This window comes from Malania oleifera, chromosome 7 (genome assembly GCF_029873635.1).
Source record: "Malania oleifera isolate guangnan ecotype guangnan chromosome 7, ASM2987363v1, whole genome shotgun sequence".
NCBI classification, from domain to species: Eukaryota; Viridiplantae; Streptophyta; class Magnoliopsida; order Santalales; family Ximeniaceae; genus Malania; species Malania oleifera.
The window spans coordinates 14,485,386-14,513,086 of record NC_080423.1 but is presented as its reverse complement, the minus strand read 5'-3'; the positions used below and the strand labels follow the sequence as shown (position 1 = coordinate 14,513,086).

General features: G+C 36.9%; 2 protein-coding genes across 3 annotated transcripts; one reads left to right on the top strand and one right to left on the bottom strand.

Moving 5' to 3' along the window:
• Positions 1-96: 96 nt before the first annotated feature.
• Positions 97-7,260, top strand: LOC131159205 (alanine--glyoxylate aminotransferase 2 homolog 1, mitochondrial). The gene is made up of 9 exons (XM_058113925.1): positions 97-537; positions 1,423-1,653; positions 3,039-3,209; positions 4,659-4,802; positions 5,093-5,272; positions 5,408-5,633; positions 6,395-6,508; positions 6,613-6,699; positions 6,896-7,260. Exons 1-9 carry the CDS (start codon positions 313-315, stop codon positions 6,937-6,939), a joined length of 1,422 nt encoding a protein of 473 aa, XP_057969908.1. The 5' UTR covers positions 97-312; the 3' UTR covers positions 6,940-7,260.
• Positions 7,261-7,702: 442 nt separating this feature from the next.
• On the bottom strand, positions 7,703-15,205 carry LOC131159202 (transcription factor TGA1). 2 transcript variants are annotated; one of them, XM_058113922.1, is made up of 10 exons: positions 15,037-15,205; positions 14,693-14,815; positions 12,540-12,812; positions 12,368-12,442; positions 12,180-12,239; positions 12,024-12,101; positions 11,865-11,928; positions 9,464-9,735; positions 8,851-9,078; positions 7,703-8,246 (listed from the first exon to the last, which is right to left on the bottom strand). In XM_058113922.1, exons 3-10 carry the CDS (start codon positions 12,693-12,695, stop codon positions 8,094-8,096), a joined length of 1,086 nt encoding a protein of 361 aa, XP_057969905.1. In that variant the 5' UTR covers positions 12,696-12,812; positions 14,693-14,815; positions 15,037-15,205; the 3' UTR covers positions 7,703-8,093. The 2 variants fall into 2 exon arrangements, with proteins under 2 accessions (XP_057969905.1, XP_057969906.1); XM_058113923.1 differs by having other exon boundaries at positions 8,869-9,078; positions 15,037-15,159.
• Positions 15,206-27,701: the final 12,496 nt, after the last annotated feature.

Genomic DNA, 27,701 nt, shown 5'->3' with positions numbered 1-27,701 from the left:
TGTGAACTTTACTTGTAGAATGGAAGTAGTTTATATTTTTAAAAATAAAATAAAATATTAAAATAAGAAAGTAAAAATAATTTATTATTAATACAGCATCTTCCACCGGGGAGTTTGTTAATGAATAAGAACGGGAAAATCCAAGTCAGCCACGAGAGAAAATTCCAAGACAAGCGGCCACCTCCACTACTGGAGCACGTCTACTCAGATCAACCCCAAGCTGTTCTGCAGCACTTTCTCCTACTCCAAATCATCTGCTTGTAATTGTAAAGCTTTCTGATCTCGAGCTTCGTCTCTGAACTCTCGTCCGCCATGGCGTTTCGGAGAAGTCTCGTCAAGAGAAGCCTCGACGTGGCCGCAGCGAAGCGTTGGCACACTGCTTCGGCGCGCGGCTTCTCGTCCATTTCTCGCGATCCGCCGGAGCTGCCTCCGTTCGATTATTCGCCCAAGCCCTACAAAGGCCCGCTTGCCGACGACGTGCTTCGGAAGCGCAAGACGTTTCTGGGGCCCTCGCTCTTCCACTACTACCAGAAGCCTGTAAGTGTGATGAGTGGCCTATGTGTGTTTCTGCCTTTTCTCCGGTTGGCTGTTATTGTTTTAGCTTGTGATGATTGAGGAAGACGACTCTTCTGAGCTTCTTCGGTTCACTAATGCTGGTTTTCTTTTTTCTTTTTTTTTTTTAAAAAAACTAATTTGAAAGCTATAGTTTTGGAGTCGCAATTTCTAGTGTTAAGTTGTAGCACAATGTGGTCTTAGAGATTTTTTTTCCCTAGTCCTATTTTGATGATGAAGCTGTTTTTATTTATTTATTTATTTTTTAAAATAGTAATGTCAGGCTTTTTCTTTGAAAGGATGTTTTGGCGTGATGTTTCTGATATCGATATTGAATGCAATTCGTAGGCTTCTTTTGTTATAATCAAACCTTCAAAAATTTGGGCGTTGTAGTTTCTTATGCTTCTAAAGTCCTTCTAAGATGCGTAGTTTTCATTTATTTTAACGCGATCAATTTAGCTATCCTGCCATTGCCCGCATCTGCATCTTGATATGGACCTTCAAATCTTTGCCCATCAAGACTTTCACAGTTGGTTTATAATGTTACAATTTTTAGCTTATGAAGTTATTCAACTGCATTAAAATGGTTGACGAGGCTAAAATTTTAGATGGATGATTACACCTTCAGATAATGGGGGATTGGCTTTGCGGGTAGAGTCGATTCGAAATACTGTGGATGAAACGGAATACAGGGTTCATGTGATTTTTGTCACGTCTTATTAATATCAAAGCTTTATTTCACTACCCTTTCTTTTGTGCTGCTTAGGTTCTAGTTTCTTGTCTTTACATGATTGTGGGCTATGAATAGGACTCAAACTCACATTCTTTGCAAACCCAAATTCCTATTTTAACATGTCCTTATGTGCACAGATCAATATTGTTGAAGGAAAGATGCAATATTTGTTTGATGATAGCGGCAGGCGTTATCTGGATGCATTTGCTGGAATAGTTACCGTGTCTTGTGGTCATTGCCATCCTGAAGTCTTGGATGCTATTTTCGAACAAAGCAAGCTTCTCCAGCATGCTACAACAATATACCTTCACCATGCAATAGCTGATTTTGCAGAGGCACTAGCATCAAAAATGCCCGGAAACCTAAAGGTTTGAATTCTTTTGATTTTATAATTTCCTGCTGCCCAACATATTATTTCCCTCCTCTTGCTCCCCAAGCAGCTGGCAAAAGAAACAACAATGGGAAAAATAACTTGTTGATATTGATACATTTTGATGAGAATATATATATCTTATTTAATCATTGAAGTGGCTTTATTAGTGGCTTTTTACCAATGGTGCTATCTGTTTAAAATTTATAATAATTTTTGAAGTGATGCGAGGGAAACTCATTACTCTTCTGTAGTCTTCTTTGTCTCTTCTCATCTTCAACCTAAATGGAGCGGAACCCGTGTTCATTAAATTTCAGGTTCTGGTTGTATGTATCATGGTTTTAAATAAAGGCCGCGACCGTTACGTAACGCCGTTACGTAAAGGTTTTTTGGGTTACCGATACCGTTACACACCGCGAAATCGGTGGGAAGAAAAATCACGGCCGTAGCGGCCGTTACGGACCGCAACCGTTACGTAAAGGCCGCTACGGCCGTTACGTAACCGCTACAGAACTGTTACACCAAAAAAAAATTTTATTTTTTATTTTTTCTTCTCACTTTTTCTCTCTCTTTCATATATCATTCTTAATATACCAAATGGCAAGAGGGGGAAAAATTATAATGAGGATGACAATGATACAAAATTTACTTTTTCTTTAAATACTGACAATAGATGCATTAATTAACAATTTCAAATACTAACTTATTAGGAATTTTTTTTTTAATAATATTAGTAATGTGATATTTATGTTCTTTATTTTTCAACTTCAACCTTTTTTCTTTTCTAACTATTTTATATTTATATTATTCGTATGTCTTATGTGTCTAATAGATTAATGGAGTGTATAATGTATTTTATTTTGTTAATTCATTTAGCACACATAAGAATTTATCACAGATAAGAACAATGAGAAGTATAAATACGCACACACACGTAATTTTCTATCAATGATGGTTTAAAAAAATGTAAACTTGTTGCCCTTACCAAATAACTTAGTTACTCGAACTAAAGGGTCCAAAATACACTAAAACCCTTTCTAAGAATGGCCAAAAGCTTAAAACATGCAAGTACGCTAATATGCACAAGGTTGTGCGTGCTTCAAAAAAATTCACGGCCGTTACACCCGCTTCCCGTTATGTAACACCCGCTACTCCCGCTTCCCGTTACACCTGTTACCGTTACGTTACGCTACCCGCTACCGCGATTTAAAACCATGGTATGTATTGACTACTATCATTTTTAGTAATTAACAGCTTTCCATTTATGCAATATGGTGCAGGATTTTTCTTAACAAGTTCCAGGTTATAAATTTGAACCTCTAACACTACTGCTTTCATGATGATGTCTATATCTAAGATATCTAATTTAATTTGAAAATGCAGGTCGTGTATTTTGTAAATTCTGGGTCAGAGGCAAATGATTTAGCAATGCTGATGGCCCGAGTGTACACTGGTGCCCTTGGTATGATTTCCTTAAGAAATGCATATCATGGTGGAAGTTCTAACACAATGGGACTGACAGCTTTAAACACGTGGAAGTACTCAATACCACAGGTCTGTCTATCCTCTAAAGCTCTACATGCTCAGCCAGATTTTTATGGTTAGATGACAACTTCTAATATACAATTTGTTGTTAATGATATACCAAACTATTTGCCAAGTTTAGTTTCTGAGGTGAAATGTAATTTATTTTTCCTATTTATGCCATGCATTGTCTTCATCAATAAATTTCACAATGCATCCTAGTTTGGAAATTCGGAAGATAATCGCTCCCTAAGAAAATAATTTTATTTTTTATTAAAGAATAATGAGGATATTAGAATATTAGCATAAGGTTTTCATAAAGTACCATTGGTTTTCTTTTTTTTTTTTTTAAGTTCCAATTGAAGTGCCCGTGTTATCTTTCATTTTTTATTTGATTTGAAGGACCTTAATCTGGCAATTGGACAGTAAGAAACAGATTGTACTCCTTCTCTTTGTAGGTCTGTAGGAGTTGTTTCATCCAAGGACAGGGTATTGTACTATGATTTTTTAAGTATTGCCCTTGGTTCATTTAGTGGTGCTTATGGTGTTTTTGAACATTTTGAGTATCGTCCTTTGCGATCTGTTGGCATCTTTGGAATGAATTAAGAAGATTTATTTAGGAACAACGGGCCACTATGATTTTTGAAGTATTGCCCTTGGTTCATTTAGTGGTGCTTATGGTGTTTTTGAACATTTTGAGTATCGTCCTTTGCGATCTGTTGGCATCTTTGGAATGAATTAAGAAGATCTATTTAGGAACAACGGGCCACCAAACAATGGTGGATTATAGAATGTGTTACTCCTTCAGTTGTCTGCACCTAGGAAAGGGTATCTAAATGTTGTGACATTAAAAAATGCAACATGGATTCTCAATAAATTTGGCTACATTTAGTCATAATATATATTATTTTTCTTTTTAAAAAAATGTTGTTCTGATAATGGCAGAAACCACTGAGAATTATACAAATAGAAAAACATTACAGGCAATTTCCCACCCTCCAATAATTAGATGGTACTGGGTTACTGACTAACAAAGTCAAGCATTTGTTTAAAACAAATATGAAGTAATATTAATTCTCCATAAATTACCACAGGATTATCCTCCTCTCTTAAAAGTCTTCACAATCTTATGAGCCATTGCAATTTGTATACTATCGTCTGAACTCAAGAGTTCCCAATTCTGTAGAAACACAGCCATTCAAGCATCATTTTCATCCATGCATGCATCTTTGATGAGCAGTACTGAAATCAAGACTACCAGTCCCAAAGGGACATGTGTACTGCACACATTGACCCAGACCCTCCAACACTCCAAATCTCTTTACAAGCATAACTAAGGAAGTAAAACATGCAATTTTGCTTGTCAGATCTTCTCATTTTCATTCTTAACTATTTTAGAAGAATGATCTCTGCACAGTTCTCTTTGAAATTTTCTGATCGTACTGACTTAGTGTTCATTATGAACATTGACTGTCTCAGGGTGAAATTCATCATGTTGTAAATCCTGATCCATATCGTGGACTATTTGGCTCTGATGCTAGTTGCTATGCGAAAGACATACAAGATCATATTGACTATGGTACTTCAGGAAAAGTTGCTGGTTTCATTGCTGAAACCATTCAGGTTTGTTTTTCTAAGAAATACTAATAACAATAACTCCTCACAAGGTAGCTAGTGGTACAAGCGAGCTATGGGACAAGCCATCAACTTGAACATCCCATGCTCGATTCCTCGCACAATCAAACTTGTATCTAAGTGAATGCCCATGGCAGAGTATTGCTTGACTAGGAGTCCTGAAGGTTGCCAGTCAAATTATGGCTGGATCCCTCCATCATAATAATAATAATAATAGTAATAGCTTTTAGTTTAGACCATCGTAATCGGAAACTACTTTCCATTTTGCCAAATTACAGGGAGTTGGAGGAGCAGTCGAATTAGCCCCTGGATACTTGAAATTGGTTTATGACATTGTACGCAAGGCTGGTGGTGTCTGCATTGCTGATGAGGTGCAAACTGGATTTGGTCGCACAGGAAATCATTACTGGGGTTTTGAATCACAGGATGTCATTCCTGATATAGTTACAATGGCTAAGGTCTCTCTTATCATCCTCAGTAGTTGTCGATCTTAACAAAACAAAATGTTTTTAATGCATTTTCTTTATTCACTTTAAATGTTTAACAAGTTTTGTACAATCATATTGCTGAATTTCACTAAAAGCATTTATCAGGGTATTGGCAATGGTTTACCATTAGGAGCAGTGGTCACAACACCAGAAATAGCAAATGTACTGGCTCAGAAATTTCAATTCAACACATTCGGTGGAAACCCTGTATGTTCAGCTGGTGGACATGCTGTGCTCAGGGTTCTTGATAAGGAGAAGCGACAAGAGCATTGTGCTGGTGTTGGTTCCCACTTGATTGGGCGTTTGAGAGTTCTTCAACAAAGACATGATAGTAAATGTTCTTCAACTTGGCATTTCCTATGAAAATTATTTATTTATTGTTTTATTTCAGATACTTGTTTGTAGTTTAAATATTTACTATTTAATGTATGATTTGCATGTCTTGGGGCGCGGGGGGAGGCGGTTTGTACTGAGTTGAATCTTTTCAGCAAAAGCCAACTATGTTTTTCCTTCTAAGTTGATCTTTATAATTCATGAAATTGATCCTGGACTGGAGTTAATTTTTTGTGTTGCACCATGCAGCAGGGAACATATTTACCTTTATTTTTATTTTCCTAATAAGTGGATATGGTGGCTGGAAGAATTGTAAAAGTATGTGGTCCTGGGTTGCTTGATCAGCATCCACTATTGAATGGGACTAACCTAACAAATTTCCTAATTTTCACAGTAAACTGGTCAGATGCTCCTAAATATCTCTTCTCTTGAAGTTTGGGAGATATTGTCAATCTCGTACAGATTACATTTATTGGTTTAGCTGGTGGATTGGGGGAGCCTTGTGCTCATTTTTTAGATTTTATGGATACAGATGTTAGCTTTTGTAGAGCACTTGTAACTGGTATAAGAGCAAAGGGTTGCTTTCCTATAAGAGCAAAGGGTTGACGACTCCAGATTCTGATTCTAATTCTCTTGATTAGACTCTTCTAAATATTGCTAGCTCTTGATAATCTTTTACCTCAATGTATCATTGTGCATTAGTGTTATGTTTTATTTTTGATATGGTTGTTCTAATATACATTCAATTTTGTCTTCCAGTTATCGGAGATGTGAGAGGCAGGGGGCTAATGGTGGGGATAGAACTTGTAACTGACCGGAAAGAGAAGACACCTGCCAAGGCAGAAACTGCAGTTTTGTTTGAGAAACTTAGAGGTATGTTCACAAGCGACACAAACCCAAAAAGAACACATTTATCATAAGTTCGTTTCAATTTTTCGAACATTTAATCATTTATTCTTTAATTACCCAAAATGAAGAGCTCGGTATTCTCATTGGGAAAGGAGGACTACATGGAAATGTTTTCAGAATTAAGCCACCCATGTGTTTCACCCAAGATGATGCAGGTATTCTCCATCTCTTAAATTGTTTACCTTTGAACAATTAAAGGTCAATCCTATGGCTATGAAAAAGACTGTTGACTTTGTCATATAGAAAGAAAAGATCCCATCAATGGAAAAAAACATAGATTGATTTTCAAATTATCTTCTTTACGCTTACCCCCATAAAATTGTAGCAATGCTGTCATACTCTGTCGTGTAGATTTCCTTGTGGATGCTTTGGACTATGCCATATCGAAGTTGTGAGGACCAATCCATCAAGAGGAGCCAGAGATGACTTTTGAAGTTTGTAGAGCCTTGACGCCAAAATGGGTTACTCTACTGGGAGCTTATTGTCATTGCTTTTGGAAACTCCAATACTTGTGCCCAATGCTAACCCAAGAAATGATAGCCGCCTCTATTTTCCAGTTAAATAAGCAGGAACAAGCTTGAGTTTTGGGTTAAAAAAATAAATAAAAAATCTTCTTTGGCCCCATGGAAATGTAGATATTACTTATACCAATTGATTGGTAAACATAATTTGCGTAACCCAAACGAGGGTTGGGAGGACACTCCACTTTGATGTTCCATCTAGAACTTTTTGGTTGAAGATTCACTCATTGAATAACTCAATCAGTATGGTTTGTTCATCTGGACATTCATATCAAGATTACTATCAAAATCCAGGTAAAGGTCAACGTCATAATGATGGTTCAATAATAGCCTCTGCTAAAAGTTCCCATTGTCTTGCACAGTGAAACATAAGATTGCGGAAATTGGCCTTCTCTTGTGCGATGCATGTCAAATGTATTTTTCCTTCTCTCGTGCGATGCCTTCATATCCACTAAATGATAGTCCAGGGCATGTTCTTGGAGATGTATGGGAAATTGTTATGTTGGTAAGTTAACTAGAGCAGAAGCTCTTAGTCTGAGTTGGAATCAACCTGCAAATAAAACATCACAGGAAAGCTCCCATTTTTAAAAGCAAGAATCAACTATTAAATATATTCCAATGATGCTATAGTAAGAAGTTTATAAATAAAAGCCTAAAATAATTATTCAAATCACCTAACGAGTTTATAGGAATGAACACATAATACCAACTGACAATTACATTTGAAAGTTCCATCTATAGAATCACGTAAAACCAACCCAAGTAACCTCCAAGTAACCTTTCGACTCATTACAGGGTATTAAAATTTAAACTAATTACAACCTTTCCTTTGGATGAAATGGCTGTTCATATGTACAAATTCTTGAATGTGGGGGCCGATTGAAAATGTCAGCAGCATAATTTATGCCTATACACGTTTATAACAAGCTTTAACAGGTGCCTCCTCTGCCCAGTGTTGAAGCTTGAAGAAGCATGGCTATTGGCAAAGTTTTGGTCCTTCAGATATTCAGCTTGCAGTTCTTCCAAGATTAAGCAGGTTCGCAAGGGCGAGAAGCCCACAGTGAACTTAAAGCCCGAAGGCGTTGGAAGTACTCCCCTAAAGCAAGCAGTCCTCGAGCTGCTTGGCGGATTGTAAGGATGCGAAACATCTGCTGCAGGGTTTCCTGGCGAAGATGGTCTGCCTGTTTGGAGAAAAAGCACATGCACCCGCGAAGATGTCAAAACAGTGTTTAGATTGCTGAGGTAAATAAACATTCTCACAAATTAGTAACTTTCTTTTTATACACCCTCATTATGAGAGATAAGAGTAAAGATGAATTAAGTTTAATTTTTCAGGGGAGAGTCTAGTGTAACCAATTGCTTTCTCTCATGGATTTAGTGCATCATGTCATCTATTAAAAAATTCAAATCTTGTAGGATAAGACCTCACAAAAGCAATTTAAAATTGGTCCTAGGTGAGGCACACGCATGCACATACACACCACATACACAAACACACACGTCGGCCTGCACACAGAAGTTGCATTGTTGTGTGTCCGCACGCAGGCGCACACACTCTCTCTCTCCCATACGTGCAAAACACCCATGCCGTGCAGCACACAGAAGTTCCGTTTATGGTCTACTTGATAAATCAGAAATGTGGACGGTACAAAAAAAGAAAAAGAAAAAAAAAAAAGAAAACAGTTACAATATTAACAGAATCTATAGAGCTGATGTATACAGGCTATACAGGGAAAACCAATTTGATGGCATCCATGGATTTATGAAACATATGTGATTAATTACCTGGCTCACAAAGCTCACCAGATCGCCCATTTTCTCCATGGCATTGACCATCTGTGGTATGTAACTTCCTTCACCTAATAGACCACCTGCTACAGTCTCCGCCAGAGTTAACTGGAGTTTGTCCATCCCTTGCGAAAGAGCATCTTCTGCTTGCTGGCATGATTCTTTAAGGCTACAAACATCTAAAAGCTGTTGTTCTGTCAAGGGTTCTAGTTGAGGCACAAGAACCTGCAATCAGCATAAATTTATGATTAACAAAAAGTTGGGGTAGGAATTCTTTTATGTTATTTTTTGAGCTTTAAAATGATGGTTTCATTGTTGAACCAAATGAAGATTCAACTAGGTCAACTTGATTTTCCATTCATTGAATTTAGTTCTGATCTGATAAAACTTTGATGGAAGTAGATTAGATCCATTTAAAATTTTGAATAAATTAAATATAACATACACACATTTACACGTAAAAATATAGAGGATCATCTGATTCTGAAACAAAGATCCTGGATTATATAGTTGGAATTTAAATAGAATGCCATATGTTGACAGCCCTATGCATCTAAATAAAAAAGACAAGAGTTTCCATTTAAGTTATTTAAATCAAAAAGTGCATCACCTTCAAAATCTCTGAGGGGCGAAACCCTCCAAGCCATGAGAAAAATCTTTCTGCTGATGTTTTCCACATGCCAGACATCAGGTAGAAAACATCAGCTTTTGCAGCAGTTTTTTTCATGCGAAAAAGTTCAAAATAATGACTCATTCCACCATCTACAAGTATGCGAAGCTCTATATCACTTATATGGGTATGCAAAGCAGTCCTCAGTTCTCGAATTTGTCTGTTTTGTTCTTCCACCCAGTGTGCATACTCCATCTCAAATGCAGCAATCCCTGCAGAATATCAATGTCACAGTTTTAAGGGCACAGTAAAGCGTGAGAACAAAGAACAGGTGTTGCATTAGGAGAAAGGTACTCCAAGAAAGCCACTGTGGTCATGTTGAAAATAAAAGAGAATTATATCAGAACTCAAAAACTTATTAAATCACAATACCAAATTAATCCTCTGGAGAATAACATTTTGTGGAGGTCAACCAAGGAATAAAAATATTCTAGGATGTGCAGTTATGTGCGTTTAATGCACATGGTATAGTGTCTCACAGATACACACAAGTTTCTGCAGCACACAAAATCTGGAAGTAACATTTCTAGATAATCAGCAGATTGCCATCATCTGTGGGAATTAAACAGGTCCAGTGTCAGGTAAAGTGGAAAATTCCAGATACTGCCATTACAATGTAATAAGGTTAATGACTATTTTAATGACTATCTGCCTATCTTTTCTTTGATAGACAATTTTTTGCACTAAATGCTAAACACCAAAATCCAACCATGTTGCATTTATCTGCTCTCATTGCAATAGGAAAGGACAGAACTTTTAGAATGATTTTTTTTTATATTCAGACAATAGATGGTGGGACCGCAATTCTCATATCAGCTCCTACATGGCACCACCTTACCAGTAGGAGGAAATAAAAACTTAACTAAAAAAGGTAGTTCATTACTTTTTGAGTTTCATAGCATGCTTTTACGAAGTAGATCTAGCTGAAAAAAGAAGAAGAAGCAAGAGGCTTGTTCAAATTTCAGTAGGACTGAGGCTGCAATCAAGCTGTGCAGAGCTGAGCTTTAACATGTTCAAGCTTGGCTGGTTTAATAAATGAGCTTGAAAACTGAGCACAAGTTTGGCTTGTTAATTAAATGAGCTGAGCTTAGACTTGTTCATGTTCATCTTATTTATTAAATAAGCCTAAAAATGATCCAATCTAGTCCAGTTTAAGTTTCCATCTTTTTTTCAATGAGCTTTAAAATTAAACCTAAAATTGCTCATTAATGTAAATAAGCAGACGATGTTCATTTGCAACCCTAGGTGTAGTGTCTTGATTTGTGTTTCATTGTCTTCTGAAAAAATTTTGAAGTTAAAATGAAGATACATGATTCACAATGACTTGAGAGAATTGTCAGTTATCTTTTTCCCTGGTTTTGGAAGAAGGAAGGACACGGCAGTCCCGTGGAAGTGTAGCAAGTACGTAGTTTTATGGGGTTTATGGTTGGAAAGTAATACGCAGATTTTTTCTAGTAAGAAGTTGAATTCACCTTTGGTGTGGAAAAAATTCAGTTTTTGACTTCTCTATGGTGTGTCGGGTTTGGAATTTTTAGGGAAGCTAGGTTTAGGATTTAAATAGGGATTGGAGGAATTGGTTGACTTGATTTTTGTTGTTTTAATTTTTTCCTTTTTTTCTGATTTGATCCAGATTTTTTTGGCAGATTTCTTATTCTCCCTCCTTGTAAATTTGTTCCCCATTAATGAAATTTCTTTTGCTATTAAAAAAAATGATTAATAGAGAGAAAAAATAATTTAAATATAGGAATATGTTAAAATAATGTCAGTTTTGAAAATGAGTTATGATCCAAGTTTATAAGTGAGCATCTAAATGAGCCAATAGACAAGTCAAATTCTGAGTCTATAATCAAATAAGTTCATGAATTTAATGAGTTAACTGATAGCCTATTAAGAAAAGCCTATTGTTTAGCTTATAAATGACCTAACTTACGAGCTAGTTATATAAGCTAGAGCATGAGTTTGTTGAGTTGAGAATGATCTAGTTCAAGCTTAACTAGTTTAGTTTCCAAGTTTGAAATCTAAACTCAAGCTTGAGTCATTTATCTTAGTGAACAAGTTTGAAAATGCCATTATCGAGCAGAGGACCAAGTAGCTCCTGAATGTAGGACCAAATAATATAACATGTCAACTTCTCGAGGATCCTAAGAACCTTCTCTTTTTGGGTTATGGTGTGGGTGATAGCCCCCAGCACCACCAGTAAGGTCTGTAGGTCTACCCGTCATATACCTCAGCAACAAAAACCAGCCATAGGATGTCACAAACATGCAATACTAACTAGTCAGATCAATATTTAAGAACTAGGAAATGAAATGCAATAACAACAGCATATGAATCAACAAACCTGAGTTTACAGTTCCAGAGAACCCAAGATGACTACCATCTACTCCTCCACCTAAATACACACCCTGCAGGAAAGCTTCACTAGATATGATCAAATTTATTTTTCTTAGCGATACAGTTACGGGTTCAATAAGAGTAGAAAAAAACCAGCACCCCATACCTGTTGCCTAGCTCGTTCAAGTTCTTGCTCCAACTGAATTAGCTTCAAACGACTTGTTTCTAGCTGCTGAACATAGGCCTATAAAACAAAACTCAGATCACATTGGTTAGTAATTTTTCATGTAGAGGCATTTATTTTGAAATGGACCCTTGATACCTTTTTACGCAAGCGGCTTTTACGTGCTGCCTCACGGTTTTGTGCTAGACGTCTTTGTACCTGTAGATTTATATAGTGCCCACAATTTACTTGCAGGTGGAAATCTCAAAAGAGAGGTGACTGTAAAATGTAAAATTCTATATTAATTTCCGACATGAGGAATCAATGTAAATTTAAAACTCTTTTACCTTGTCAGAAGTTTTAGCTGCTTCCTGATTGTAGCTGCTAGAAGGTCCCAGCATCCCAAGTGAATTATCCTCCGACTAAAGAAATTAAAAAGCAAAATGAGTTTCACACAGAATAAAGAAGACTGTAACCTGAACTACCAAGACCAGGTTAAAAAACATTAGAAATATGCACCTGGTTGTCTAGGTTTGTGTCTACATCTAAAACAGCACATGCAGATGTAGTTGGGCAGCCATGATCTTTGAAGTCACCCCATGTATTAATCTGGTGGAATGGCTCGTATATCCCCACCCTTCTGGAAGTGACAAACTGCGTTGATGGAGAGTTCATGCTCTTTGTATTGATATTTGACGCAACTCAGAAATCTATGCCGTATCATCACACACTTGCAATAATGAAAATAAAGCAAGGAAGCTGGAACTAAAGGAATATTAGAAACATCAGAACCTGCAAGGATAAGATAATCATTTTAATAAAGAACCCATAATTAAAAGCAAAATAAACAATGAGCATTTTCTGTATTGGCATAAACAAACATCCCCAGAAACTGTGTTATATTTCTCTGTTTTCAGTAGTAATGCTAAGCATATTACAGAAGTACCATTGATACAAATATTGGGATGACTTCACATCAAAAATAAGAAATTAAACCGCCAACATATGCTAGTGTATAATCAAACTTCCACAAGGACCACTGTATTGAAGTAAGTGCGCAAAAACAAAAAAGAGAATCAAGAACATTCATGCCTCAACAATAGCAATGCAGTAACAAGGCCACAAGGACCACTGTATTGAAGTAAGTGTGCAAAAACAAAAAAGAGAATCAAGAACATTCATGCCTCAACAATAGCAATGCAGTAACAAGGGTTCCGACAGTTTATGCATACTACCTCACTAAATCAATCCAAAGACAAGATATGCACACACTGGAATAAAGAAAAAAGAGAAACATACTCAGATATATTTATTCATCCAGTTGGGGAACTTATTTATAATTGCATAACTCTGTCTATTCTAGGGAAGGAGGGAAAAGAAAGTGTATTTAAATAAAATATTTATTTAATGCCAATCATTCTCTATCTCAATCCAATGAGTATATTGCCATATAATCCACGATGCTTTTGTAATAGCTTAGGTTTGGCCACTTAAAATCTCTGTTCATCTTTCATTCTATCATATGAACCTCTAATCACAACCTCAAACTAGATTTATTGCAAATTAGCAAATCATATTAATAGACTCCTTCATCTTGTCCTCGGTGCAAGCTCTAACTCCTCAACAAATGCACTAATTAATAATTCCCTTTTCTTCACTTACCAATCATCCACCTCAATATCCTCAATTCAACTACACTCATATTATGGACATTTCTGTATATACTGTCTAATATTTTATAGCACAAGGACTAAACTATCTCCATCTTATATTCTTAGGAGAATTTTCCTCCAATCTGATTAGCTTTGGCATATCAAATAACACTTTGTAAGCATTTCTCCCCTTCATTTATACTCCTACTAAATGTTAGATTTCCTCTTCTATAAAATGATCAAATCCAAAAGAATGAAAAAGGTTATCGGGGTCATAGCAGGTATCTCCTACCCAGAAAATTCCACTGCTGTCTTGTTTCTAGTGTTCGTTTTACAGAAAAATATACCCAATCTAAAACCTGTTGACATTGTAGAAATCTCTTCATGTATCCCTCACTCTCTGTTCATCTTTTCTTGGTCAAATCAGATTAAACGGTAATATAAACAAGAAGCCTACAACATGGTGGGCATGCACACGCACAATAGAAATTAAGAATCAAAGACGACAGCTGAATTCAGCCAAATAACTGCACAAGAAATTATGCTAGTAACTGTTTCCAGTAACCCTGGAACTAATTGACTGAAACGAAAGTAGGGGAAAGAAAGAAAGAAAGAAAGAAAATTCAAATTCTCCATTTTCTTTTCCTCGCACTTTCCAATGAATTAAACAGAGCACCCATATATGGGAAGGGGGAAGAACAAACAAAAAGGAACTTCCCAACTTCAAACAGCACTGTTGTTACCGTCTCGTACTACCCTCACTTTCAAAAGCTAAAACCGGCGCGATTTTAGCTTCCAAAAGCAATAAAAAGTACTTCAAAGACGTCATCACTCAACTTTCACCCATAAGATCCATCAAACAAAACAAAACAAACGTAATAAAAGGAAAAATTCATATAAAACTCAATAAACCCGATGAACCAAAAACAAAATATATAAACAAACAAATTCAACAACAGAGCAGAAATTCAATCCAAAACAGCAATAAATAAAAAGAAAATAAAAAACAAACGAACAAACCTTCCAGTTTCCCGCTCAAATTAGAGCTCTGCGAACAATGAATCGAGAACTATAGAGCTTTAGACACTCCAACAAGAATCGAAACCCTAGCACCCTCTGCAGAACGCTTCCCCCCATTCGTCCCTGAGAATCGATTAGCTTAAAAAAGACACTCAAATTTTAAATTATTTTTCACTATACAATATTATTTATTATTATGTTTATATTTTGTGCGCATGATTGCCCTCTACAGTAATATATATATACACACACACACACACACACACATATATATATATATATATATATATATATATAATGTAGGCGTCGTCATATTTCCACTATGAACACGCTAATGTGCGCACCAGGTCATTTATGCTGCTCGCCTCCAAAAGTGTCTGTTAAACCTGTGCACAATTCTCTCGGCCTTCTTAACCTGCGCTGCGCGACGGCGTGTCCTATTGGTAGTCTGGGCGGTCGGAGTTCGGCCGGGGGTGGGGCAGGGGAGGGCCGTGTTGCGCTTGATTCGATGATTTGTACGGGGCGTGGTTTGCACGCGGGGACTAAGCGAGTGGGGGGAAGGGTCGAGAGAGTGCGGTTGGAGTTTCGCGGGAAATGGGTCCCTTCTAGGGTGGGGTTAGAGCGTGGCGACACGGTCCTTTCTTGCGTGTGGGGTTGGAATTTGTACCTAGAGTTTCTGAGTGGCACTTGATGGACCTAAGGGAATTCTATTATACTTAACAGAATAAAAAATATCAAATTACACTTAGCTATGAATCACATTTTGCCTTATCTATTATTTTAAATAATTATATCATATATACATACTCATTATTTTATACATATAATTATTTAAAATAGTATATAAGAAAAAGTGTGATATTTGGTAGGTAAGTGTTGTAGTTATAATTCATAAGTTCATTACTAGTAATAAATATTTTTTATTTTAAATCAGGGTATATTTTGACAGCATTATCCCGTAATGTGATGCCAGCTGGTGGAAATGATCAAGAAGGTGATGATGATTTGCAAGACTTTTTGAGAACAATAATATATCATCAATGTAAATCAGGGTACTGTGCAGGAGAGGATTAAAAATCCTGGTCATCGCCTTTTGAAATAGTGACAACGTAATCTTCATCCGTGATCTGTCCATGGATCGGATGGTAGTAGGTCTTCTACTTTCATGGATTGTATTCATCATCTATATCCATAGTATCTGGATCAGGAGGGTCATTGTCAGGTGGTTTGGGAGCAGGAATCTCATTTGGTATGGCTATGACGAGCTCGGAACAGAACTTCAGATCATTCATTTCGCAGAGATGGTTTAGCAGTGAGGGTTTGTAGCTTGGCCATGTACTAGGAAAGTTGTATAGCGTATCCCATTCGTAGACTTGATTCTGAGACCACAGGATGTTCCTTTTTAGATTGTAGAAATACGATCTATGTAGAATGAAGATACTGTGTACTGCGGCTGCTTCAGCTGAGTCAATCTTCCAGAGGTTATGGTTACTCATAAGGGTAGTCAGCTTCTTTCTCCATGGGGACAGTGGATCGAACAGCTGGAGGAAGGTCCAGAACAGGGACTTCTAGTTAGCTGGATCATGAAGATGGGCATACGTCTCCTGTAGAGGGAGGAATACATCATGTACCTGTAAAATAAAAAGATACCATAGATACCATAATACATGAGTATTGAAGGATGATGGCTTGATGACATAGTGACTCACTCGAAAAATGAGCAGCTCGGAAGCTACCCCAAGTATAGGAGTTCTGTCGTGTAATATTAAGCCCAAGGGTTAGATCGTCTCCTCAGGGAATGTGTTTAATTTCAAATTTTTCATTTTTCCAATAAAAAATAAAAGGTTACTGAACTCAGTTCAGATTCAGGGTTTTTCAAAGTTGTTCAATTTTACTTCTAACAAATTAAATGACACGTAATTTAAAGTCCTAAAACTAACATGCATTGAACTAAAGAATACTAATGGAAACCCTAATCTACTCAAGGAAACATCGAAACACATATTAATTAAAGATGGTAACCTAGAACATGGAATTAAAAACACCCAATGGAAACTTAATTAGATTCAAAGCACACACTAAAAATCGAACCTTTAACAAAATTACGGAATTAAATCAAGAATCACAATTTAAACACAAACACGGACTCAACGAGAATTTAACACTCAAACAATAACGGAGCACGATAAAAATATGAAGTTTAATAAAATGGACCCTAACTAAACCGAGCTTTAGGAACAAAAATAAAATCTTGAAAAGATGACTATTCTAATTTCGTTAAAAACAAAACACTTCCTCTTTTTTTTCTTTTCGTATTTTATTTTATTTTATTTTTTTTAAGAAACAAAATCAAAATTTAAATTAAGCGAAGATAAATAAAACAGGACTAATTTAAATGCTTTAGACCTAATACTAACTTTAATTAAGAAAATTAAGAGTAAATAAAAAAAATTAAACTTCAATAAAAAAATTAAAGTCCCTTAACACATACTCAAATCCCAAATTCCAAATAAACTTAAATAAATAAAAAGACACATCATTCATTGCAACTAAAAAAAAATAGAAAGAAGAGAAAAGAAAAGGAGAGAGAGAGAGCCATGGCAAGCTGCTGGAGACTGGCCGGAACAGGGGGTTGCTGGTGTTGCCGGCTGCTGGCTGACCGAGGCAGTGCTGTGTCTGATGTGTGGAGTTGCTGGCCGAAGGTGCTGCTCATAGGTTGCTGGTATGGCAGGATGATTGCCGGTGATGTGGTGCTTGGAGATGCAGAGATGGGCTGTAGTGGCTGGGCTTGGCTGTTGGAGGGAATTGCCACAAGCTGAAAGAGGGCTCGAGACTGCTGTGGCTAGTATAGAGCTGGAGAAGAGGCTGGTACAGAGAAGCTGGGATGTCTCGGGTGGATGAGTTGTGCTGTTATCTGTGGCTGTAGCTGGCCGGGGGTGAAGAGGAGCAGAGCCGAGGGCATTCTGTTGGTGTGCTATGTTCGAGAACTGCTGCTGTGCTGTGTTCAGGAACTGCTCTGAACGGAGTTGAAAACAGAAAGGGGGAGTACAGGGAAGAAGCAAGGAGAGAGTAAAAGGGAAAGAGGAGGAACTAGGGAAGAAGGAAGAGTAGGGGAAGAAATTTAAAACCAAGGAAAGAATGAGGAAGAACAGCGAGAGAGAGAGTTGAGAGGAAGAACAGGTAGAGAAAAGAGAAAAACAGAGGAAGAGGACGGGAGCAGCTTGGTGCGCAGGGAAAAAAAAGAATTTAAAGGATAGGGGGCGGTGCCCTAGGACCCGGCGTGGAACAACTGGACCCGGCCATGCATGGCCGGGTCACGTCAATAACCCAATTATTATATTTTTATTTTTTAATTTTTTTATTGTTCTCTGTTCATCGCAAATCTAACTCTTCTGGAGCTGGTTTCTCACAAAACACAAAACACAAAAGTTGTAGATAATCCTTTCCTCTTTCTCCAAAAATTTGAATCGTCTCGATCGGAGCTTGGACGGAAAAGTTATGCACAAAATACAAATAAGTGTCGGTTTTGGTTTCCGAGATTTTTCCTGCGACAAAAAATTACCAAAACTTCATAAATAGTGCAATAAAGTTCAAGAATGATGATTTTGGCACTTTATTATAATATTGGACAATTTTGGATATTTAATTAAAAATATAAATCGTAAAGCCCGGTTTAAGATGCCCAATTGCGCAGTTTCGGCGCATAATCACATAGGAATTGAGGAATGGATATGCTGGGAAGGTTTGGTGATGGCCAATAGTCTGAGCATAGTGGTAACAGAAGGGTTTTGCATAGAATTTGATTTTGGAGACATCAGTGGTTTCTGGAGGTATTTCTGGCGGGAAATGTATCTAGGTAGAAGTACCAAGGTAGAGGATATCTGGAGGTGATGATGAGGATGAGGCCATGAGAATCAGTGGTATGGCTCGGTGTCTGGATATGAGGAAGGATGTTTTCTGGGGGCGAGATAACATATCAGTGAGGACATTTTGATCGCCTTTTATATGCTTCATGGAGAAGTCATATCTGGAAAACCAGTCTTTCAGTCTGAGAATCTGTGGAGCAGGGAGAATCTTGTTCCGGAATTCAAGCATCTTTGGGAAAGATGAGTTGTCCATTTCAACTGTGAAATGCTTTGATCTGACGTAGAAGTCAAATTTCTGAATTCCATTTTTCACTGCAATTATTTCTTTGAACACAGTGTGATAGTGCTTTTGAGATTCTTTGAATTCTCCACTTGCGTGTCCGCAGTAGGACCTTTTGTTATCCTTATCTTCAAGAAGTAGGGCACCCCAATAATGGTCACTTGCGTCTGACTGGAGGATGAGATTTCCTGTGGATGGAATAGTTAGAGGCGGTGGATCCTTTGCAGCTTTTTTAAGATATTTGACAGCTTTTGTCTGGTCAGGGCCCCATGGGGGTGGCTTCTTTTTCAACAGCTGTGACAAGGCGCTGGTGAGTCTCGCATGTGGGATAAAGTCTCTTATGTAGTTGATGATGCCAAGAAATTGTTGAATTTCTTTGACAGAAAGATTATCATCAGGAAACTGCAATAATTGTTCAACGAGATGAAGACCTGGATAGATGGTTCCATGAGAAATTTTCATTTCCAGAAAATCAATTTCTTTTTGTCCAATCATAATTTTCTTTTCTGACAGCATTATCCGGTAATGTGATGCCAGCTGGTGGAAATGATCAAAAAGGTGATGATGATCTGCAAGACTTTTTAGAACAATAATATATCATTAATGTAAATTAGGGTACTGTGCAAGATAGGATTAAAAATCCTGGTCATCGCCTTTTGAAATAGTGACGACGCAATCTTTAAGCAGAAGGGCAAAATTGTCCATTGGAATTGTTCATTCGGAATACAGAAAGCTGTCTTGAATCTGTCATCTGGATGGATACCGAGTTGCCAAAAGGCACCTTTCAGATCAAACTTTGAAAATATTTCTGCTTCAGTAAGATAGATGAATTGTGTCCTGGCTTTTGGAATAGGAAATTTGTCATCCCTGATGAACACATTCAACGGCTTGTAATCAATAACTAATCTCTTCTTTCCTTTGATCTTTTTTCAACATAAAATGCTTGACATGCCTAAGAGGAATTGGTTGGTTCAATGAGACCTTGCTTTAATAAAGAATAACATTCTGCTCTGGTAAGCTTAAGGTCTGATGGAGTCATTCCTAGATGGGTAGCTTTGGTTGGACTAACATCTTCATTGAATTTGAAGGGAATGTGGATGAAAAAGTCTGGGTTTTTCCAGAGTGAGTGATCATGAATGAACTGATCATGACCTTCTGCACATAACCTGAGAAGTTTATCTTGAATGGGCTGGAAATTTGGAGGAGAATACGAAAGAGAATAGATTTTGTTTGTCTGGGTAAAAGGCTTGAATTCTCTTTTGTACTTAATTCCAGTGGGAAGAATCCTTAAGGATTTTGAAAGACAATAAACTTCCCATCCTAATAAAACATCTTTCTGAGGAAGTGGACTTCCGATAACATGAGTCCAAATGATGCAATTAGGAAGGAGTTTAATTCCAATTTTCCTTTTGGAAATCAAAGTGGTAGTTAAAATTTGGTCATTTGCAGCTCTGAAAAATTGAGTATGGGAAGACCAACAATTTTTGATGGTAGAACTTTTGGATTAACCATGGTCTTATGGGATCCTGTATCAATGAATGTAACAATAGGAATGGGTTTACCATATTTTTCAGGGAGGAGCTGAATTTGAACATGAGGACTGATCTGAGAATTTTGAGAAGAGAGAATAGGCTGAACTGGTTGGATTTGAAGAGTCTCATCTAAAGCATAGTCATCTTCTGAATCAGAATTTTCTGAATCAGTAAGGACGAGAATAGTTTCTTCAATCATTTCTTTTTGTTCTGAAAAAACAGATTCTGCATCTGCATCAAGTTCTTCATTCTGTAATTGCTGGGCAAGCTTTGCAGATTTTGTCCTGTTCATTGGGCATTGCTTTGCATAGTGGCCTTTCTTCTTGCAAATGAAACATCGAGGAGATTTGTCATGTCCTCGTCGGTTCTTCTTTTTGAAGAATTTGAACCTTTTCTTCTTTCTGTGGTCTTTCTTGGAAAGCTTGTCAGAACCATAGTCTTTGAAATGCTTCTTCTTTTTAGGACTACAGATGCAATTCTTTTCTTTGCATTTAATCTACAAGTAGGGCTTTTTGCATTGCTTTGTGAACTTATGATTCTGCTTGATCATCTTTGAAAATAATTGATAGGTATCATATAACTTTTCAAGAGCAGTGAGTGCTAGTTGATGAATTTCTCCTAATGAGATCTCTTTGAGTAGTCGTGAAAAAGATGCAATCTTTCTCTGTAAATATGGCTGGATGTCTTCTGGCAAAGAATTAATGTAAACTTGTCTGAGATTGTCATCATGAAATCCACCAAGGAGATAATATCGCTTGGACATCCTTTGATAATGAAAATCAAGATCCTTTCCTTTTAAAGAACAGCATCTCATTTCAAAATATTCTTGTCGAACTTCATTGGCATGAATATCTGGATCTTCGACGAATTCTTGATAAAGTGTACCCAAAGCAAAAGAGGGAATCTGGGATTTAATGAATGTTACTTGTCTATATTCACTAAGACTTTGAAACCAATCTCTCAAAGTTCCAGTAAATTTGGATGTGAACTCAATGAGAACTGATTCTAAAGTATTCTTGGGCTTTGAAAGTTGGAGGTCAATCCATGCACCGAATTCACCAATTCGATCTCCCCACTTAGTTTGAGGCAATCCATTAAAAGAGAACCATGAACCATTGGTCGAATGATTGGGGAACCGAATGAGGAGTAGCCGAAGTAGCCTCAGAAGGTTCTTCCACAATGGGAACTGTGGTGTCGGTCTCTTCATGAAATTCCTGGGTTCTGGATGATCATGGTTTTGTGGGAGATGCCATCATCATATTGGTGAGATCAGTAATCTCTTGATTTGAGGAGGAGGACGATGTTTCAGTGGAAACATCACTGATATCATCAGTGGGTACCTCAGGAACAGGGTCAGCAAGAAAAGATGGAGATTGATCAGGTGATACATATGGGCTTTTGAGTTTATGATCAACAGGTTCAGAGGGCAAAGGTTTGACCAGATTTGGAGATTTGTGAGTAATGGGAGCTGATGGAATAAGAAAATGTCTCTTAAAGATTTCAGCAGTTGATTTAAAATGCTTGGAACAATCTGGCTGTTGGTAGGATGAAGTTGGAGGTGACTGAGGAATGAAAGAGTATGATGGAGCATATGGAAAAGCTTTAGGAATGTATGTAGGTGAGGGAATTGGATGATGATCTCGTTTAATTTGAGATACTTGATCTTTGAGCCTTCTGATTTTTGCTTCTTTATCATTGAACATGGATCCAAAGTATCCTGCAGAAATGAATTGTTTGAGCTCAGCATTAAGACTATCAATTCTTCTTTTGAAATCAACATATAAAGCTTCAATTCTGGAATCAAGGTTGCCAAGTCGTTGGTCCATCTGAGTGCAATGATGGATGAGTCTGTCAACTTTGAAATCAATGGCAGTCAACGTTGTATTCTGGGTTTTGGCATTCTAAGTTTGCCAATTCAGAACTTGTTCATCTTGTGATGGAAGCTTTCTGGAACCGTCTGGGTGAACTTCAAAGGGTTGGATGAAGGGTCTAGTATGAAGGTTAGAGTCTATGTATGATCTGAGTTCCAAGGGTGGAAACTGTTTGTCATATGAAGAAGCCATGAAACAGGGAATAGGCTGAGATTGGGGTAATCTAAAAACTGGAGTTTGGTAAGGTTCTAGGTCAGGTTCTTTTAGAGGAAGGAGTCCTTCTTCACGAAGAATTTCAAGGGCTCTGTCATATATCCATAAGGGCTTAGGTTTTGGATCTAGACGTCGGATTCCTATCCATGGGCTACTTGGGTTATCAGGTTTTTTGTGAGGAGAAAAAGGTTTACGGGATGGTTTGGTTTCTCTCTGGTGAGATTGGTGGCAAGTGCAATCTGGATCGCACATAGCTGGATCAACATCCCATATAAAATGTCCTTCAATTTTATCAGTATAGATGGGGGATCCGTCTGCTTCAACGTGGCTGACTGGAATATCATCTTCAAAAGTTACAGGCTTTATCATCAAGGATTAGAACACCAGAGAAGCTGTATCTTTTGGGTTAAACACCGTCTTTACCGTTCCATTTAGAAGTCTCTGGAACTTAGGATCTGAGAGATGGATGGGTGATGATTGTTGATGAAGTTGTTCATAACTGGAAATCCACTCCAGAGGAATGAGTTGCTTCAGTTCTTCTCTGGGGATCTGTCGTGGGATTTGGAGAATAGTAGGAACATTGTCTTCTCTTTCAGTTGTGATGAGGATTGTATCCTCAGACTGTCCCGGAAGGGGAAGATCAACAGCATGATCTTGAAGTCTGTAAATGAGCTGATGGTGAAGGGTAGCCATATAGGCTGATGAGACTTGTGGAGCACCAGTAATTTGCAGTTGGAATTTTATGCAGTTCCTCAGATTCTTGTCTCTCAGAGGAATATTGAAATTGGGAAAGAACGTGAGACAGACGCTACCAGCTTGGAGAGTGGTAAGCGAAGTGCCAATTGCTGCATGCTCATACTGTGTGTAGGTTATGTTGAGAAGAGTGATCCTGGCTATAACTGGAAGTCCTTTACGGCCATGAAGGGTGAGAAGCAGTCTGACAGCACCAAAATGGAGATGAGTGTAGCCTTCTCTGATCCACTGGTTGATGAGATCTTGATCAAGCTCAAGATCAACATATTGTTCCTTGGAAGAGGCTGGGATAAGACATTTGTCAAGAGCTATAGTCTGGACGAACTCCTTGACTTGAGGTCGGTTATGAGATATGAGAAGAGTGCGAACTTGGTTCGCTAGAGATCTTTTTCTTCTAAAAATATTATAGGGATTTACAAGTGGAAGGGAGGTTTCCTGGATCTAAGCAGAGTCAGAAATATAGGAGTATTTTACTAGGTTGGTAATTTTGGAAGAAGTAGTTTTCTTGATGAAGGGAGGAAGAGAAATGGAAGAAGAAAGTCGAGCAGGTGTAATTTGTGAACTTTGTGAATGAGAATCCATGGTTTGCAAGTTTCCCCTTTGAACTATTTGTACCTCGTTCTTCTAAAATTTACTTATATGATCTTAACTTTCCTAGACTCCAGGTAAGGACATGACTCTGATACCACACGAAAACTACTTCTTCCAAAATTAAAATATTAATTAATATTTATTTTATAAAATTTATAGGATAATTTTAAAATGATAAAAATATAATTTTATAAATTTTTATTTATATGATATAAATTTACAATTAGCTAAGCTAAAATCAAAAGTAAAAATTTTTTGCCCTAAGCACAAGCTTGGGTGGTAAGGACGGGGTCCTGAGGGCTGCTTGCACGGTGGAACAGGGTTTCGAGCCTTGCCTATTGAGTGCATATCCGCTATTTACTCCTGCACGTGTGGAGGGCATCATGCGTGTAGGCATGGGAATAATCTGAAGGAGGGGGTGGCACCCGATGATCCCAGGCATCCGACGTAGTAATAAAAAAAAAAAAAAGTAAAGTAAAAATTGTTTTTCCAATCAACCACACCTTAAAAATGCTTGTATTCGTAAAAAAAAATTAATAAAATTTTTTTTTTATGTAAAGGCTAATATTAAATATTATCTCCTTGTGTAGTAATCAACAACTTTCAAACGTTGTACATATTTTTTATTTATCTAAAACTTTTTTAAAAACTAAAAGAGAAATCTAACAAAAAATGTGAATAAAGAATGTGTCGAGAACTTTCTCGATAAGTTGCTCATGTGCATGTTACTAATTTCACAACTTTGAAAGGAAAAAGAAATTAAAAGACATATGGTAACGTTAATAACCAATAAATATGTCATATTTATATAAATTTTGAATAAAATTTAATAAATTTTATGTTATATTTACTTTCAACTCTATAAGAATATAACTCTAGGGTTTGGAATGCATATGTCCAAACACACAATAAAATTAATGCACAGGCGAATACCCTAGGCACTCATATAACCCTAAATTTTAATTATTCTTATAGATGCTCTAACATGACAACAATCAAGATCAATATTTAAAATCCTAATTTGATAGTTTGGAATTCAAATTTTATATTTAAAATTGTGTGAATTTAAATAAACAGCAATACAAATTTTATTTTCTTACTCCCAAACCCAACCTAAGGAAGTTTGACTTGGAGAAGAGATTAAGATTTCAAGCGCAATAAGTTTTTTCCCTATAACTAATGAGTTTTTCATTAAAAAAAGTTTGTTGTATACTATAGACAATGCATGAGACTAATTTGAAGACCAAAATTAACAACTTTTCAAAAATAAAATTAAAATTAAAACTAAATAAACTACCTAACTCGATTAAAATTAGTTAGATTTGTTAGACAAATGCAATTTCAATAATTTTTAAATTGATTAAAAAGCAAGCTCCTTTTGAATGATAGTGTGAATTGAGATGGGAAGATAGTGGATTAGTTATAAATAAACTTGTTATGCCAATCCCCACTAGAAGTGTCACGATAGGGATATTGTGAATCATGGAAGCCATAGAAATGGTTGAAATATGAAGAAAAAAAAAAGAGGTGAGAAGGCTCATATTAAAGAGAGGGAAGATAGAGAAGGAAGATATTAAGAGGAGAAGAAAGTGTGTGTGTGTGTGTGTGTGTGTGTGTGTGTGTGTGTGTAGAGAGAGAGAGAGAGAGAGAGGGCACTTGGGCCTGTTTAGCATTAGACTAGTTATATTATATGTGTAATTTGGTTGAGAGATTATTACAAAATAGGTTACATATGTATTATTGTATCCATTCCAATTTAAACTTGGAATTGCTACAATTAAAACCCAAATTGTGCCTAAATCATACTACCCTTGAATTGAATAACTATAAATCATAAATTCAAGTCATTAGTACTAATAATAAATTATTGGTTTGTTTCTAAACATTAAAAGCCTAATCATTTTAATTGACAAACTTTATTATAATTAACATGCTTGGTCGATACTTGTTCACCTTGTTATCTGATGGCTGGGCAACCTCCACCTGATGACTAGGTGACCATTAATGTCACCTTGTTACCTAATGATTGTGTGACTATAGTTGTCTGCATAGCTAGTTGTGATTCTTGGGTCTCTTAGGTGATAAATGATTTGCCTCACCTTAGCAACTTTCTATTGTAACTCCTCGAGTGATTTCCTCAGCTAGGCAATTGTCACCATACTATAAGGGGGTACACAAAGATGGCACAAACATTGCAACCAAAACTACTTTGTTCAATTTTTTTTAACACTTATTAATGAACGACCATGAATTTTTTATTTTCTTTTGTTTTCAGTCTAAAGTATGTTCTTATTTTCTTAGGTCGACAATTTCCTAATCGGTTAATTATTTATAACTAATGCTCCTTGAGCAAGTTGGAGCATATTTGACTGATTGATGACAGGGATTAAGAGATGATCACTTGAAACTAGATCTAAGTTAGGCCAAATGATAGTCCTTGCCTAACTCAAAATTTTTGCTAATGAGCTTGCCAATCTTCAGATCGAGCTTGAAATTGTCCTCACTCCCAAGATTGTCTTGGCCTTAAGTGACCTTTGATTGCTTAGCTAGTGAGGAATCATAGTACTGCTGTAATATGTGGCTCATATGATTGAGTGGAAGGTATGTACAAAGAGAAAATGTGAAGATAACATGATTAGTGCTGACTTGTAAGAGGAAATCATCGACGATTTCCCTATAATCGTCAACGATTTGGTCCAGTTTCAATGAAACAGTCGACGGTTCTGAGTTTGTTACTTCGATTGTTTGCTCTCCATATTAAATCGTCAATAGTATCTCTGCAAACTGTTGACGGTTTGGGTTGGTTACTCAGTGTTTATTTTCAAAATTTGAATTGGGATGTTGGACAAGTTGAGTTTTGGAGGGAAAGCCTCTAGGAAACTAATATATACATGTTGTATTATGTAACAAATGGTCCTTTAGACACAAGATAGTGAAAATTACATTGTCGATTGCTCCCGTGGATGTAGGCATTGCCGAACCACATAATTCTGTGTCATTGTTATTGCTTTCATTATAATCGGTGTGATTGTGTTTCTATATAATTCACTATTGGTTGATGCGTTATAAGATCATTTGTTTCCGCTATGTATTCAATTTTCACAACAAATTGGTATCAGAGCATTGTTATAATGACTTTTAAGGATCTGTTAATGCAATAAGGTATGGTGAAGGCTATATGGAATTCAATCGGAAAGCATAGATGAAACAAGTTGGAATGAATTGGAAGCAAAGGTTGTGCCGACTATCCGACTTTGTTTGGCCGATAACGCGTTGTTTCACGTCATGGATGAGGAATCACCTACGACTATTTGGCAGAATCTTGAAATCTACTATATGTTTAAGTCTTTATTGAACAAGTTATTTCTTAAGCAAAGATTGTATTGGCTTAATATGGTGGAGGGTTCAGATTTTAACCAACACATCAATGCATTCAATCAAATTGTAAGTGATTTGATGTGTATTGATGTGAAGTTCGAGGAGAAATACAAGGAGCTGATGTTATTGAATTCCCTACCCATGTTTCACACGTATGTGAATTTGGTTACTACTTTAACATGGGGTAAAGAAACCCTGAATTTGGAAGAGGTAACAAGCGTATTGCTATGTTTTCATCAACAAAGAAGGCCAATGATGAAATTTCACAAGGTGAAGTGTAATGACCTGAAGAATAATTGTATTTAAATAATTAAGAGAGAGGAAAATGGAAATAATAAAAAGGCAGCAACAGACTTCATTGACGAACGCTTCGTGGTGTTTTAGGCTCATTGACGAGGGTACGCTTTGTCGACGAAAAAAAATACCGAGAGGGTGTTTTTGGCAAATCTGAATTTCATCGATGAGAGGGAGAGTTCATAGATGAGATGCCTTCTTGACCTCATCAACGAGGTGACGTGGCTCATC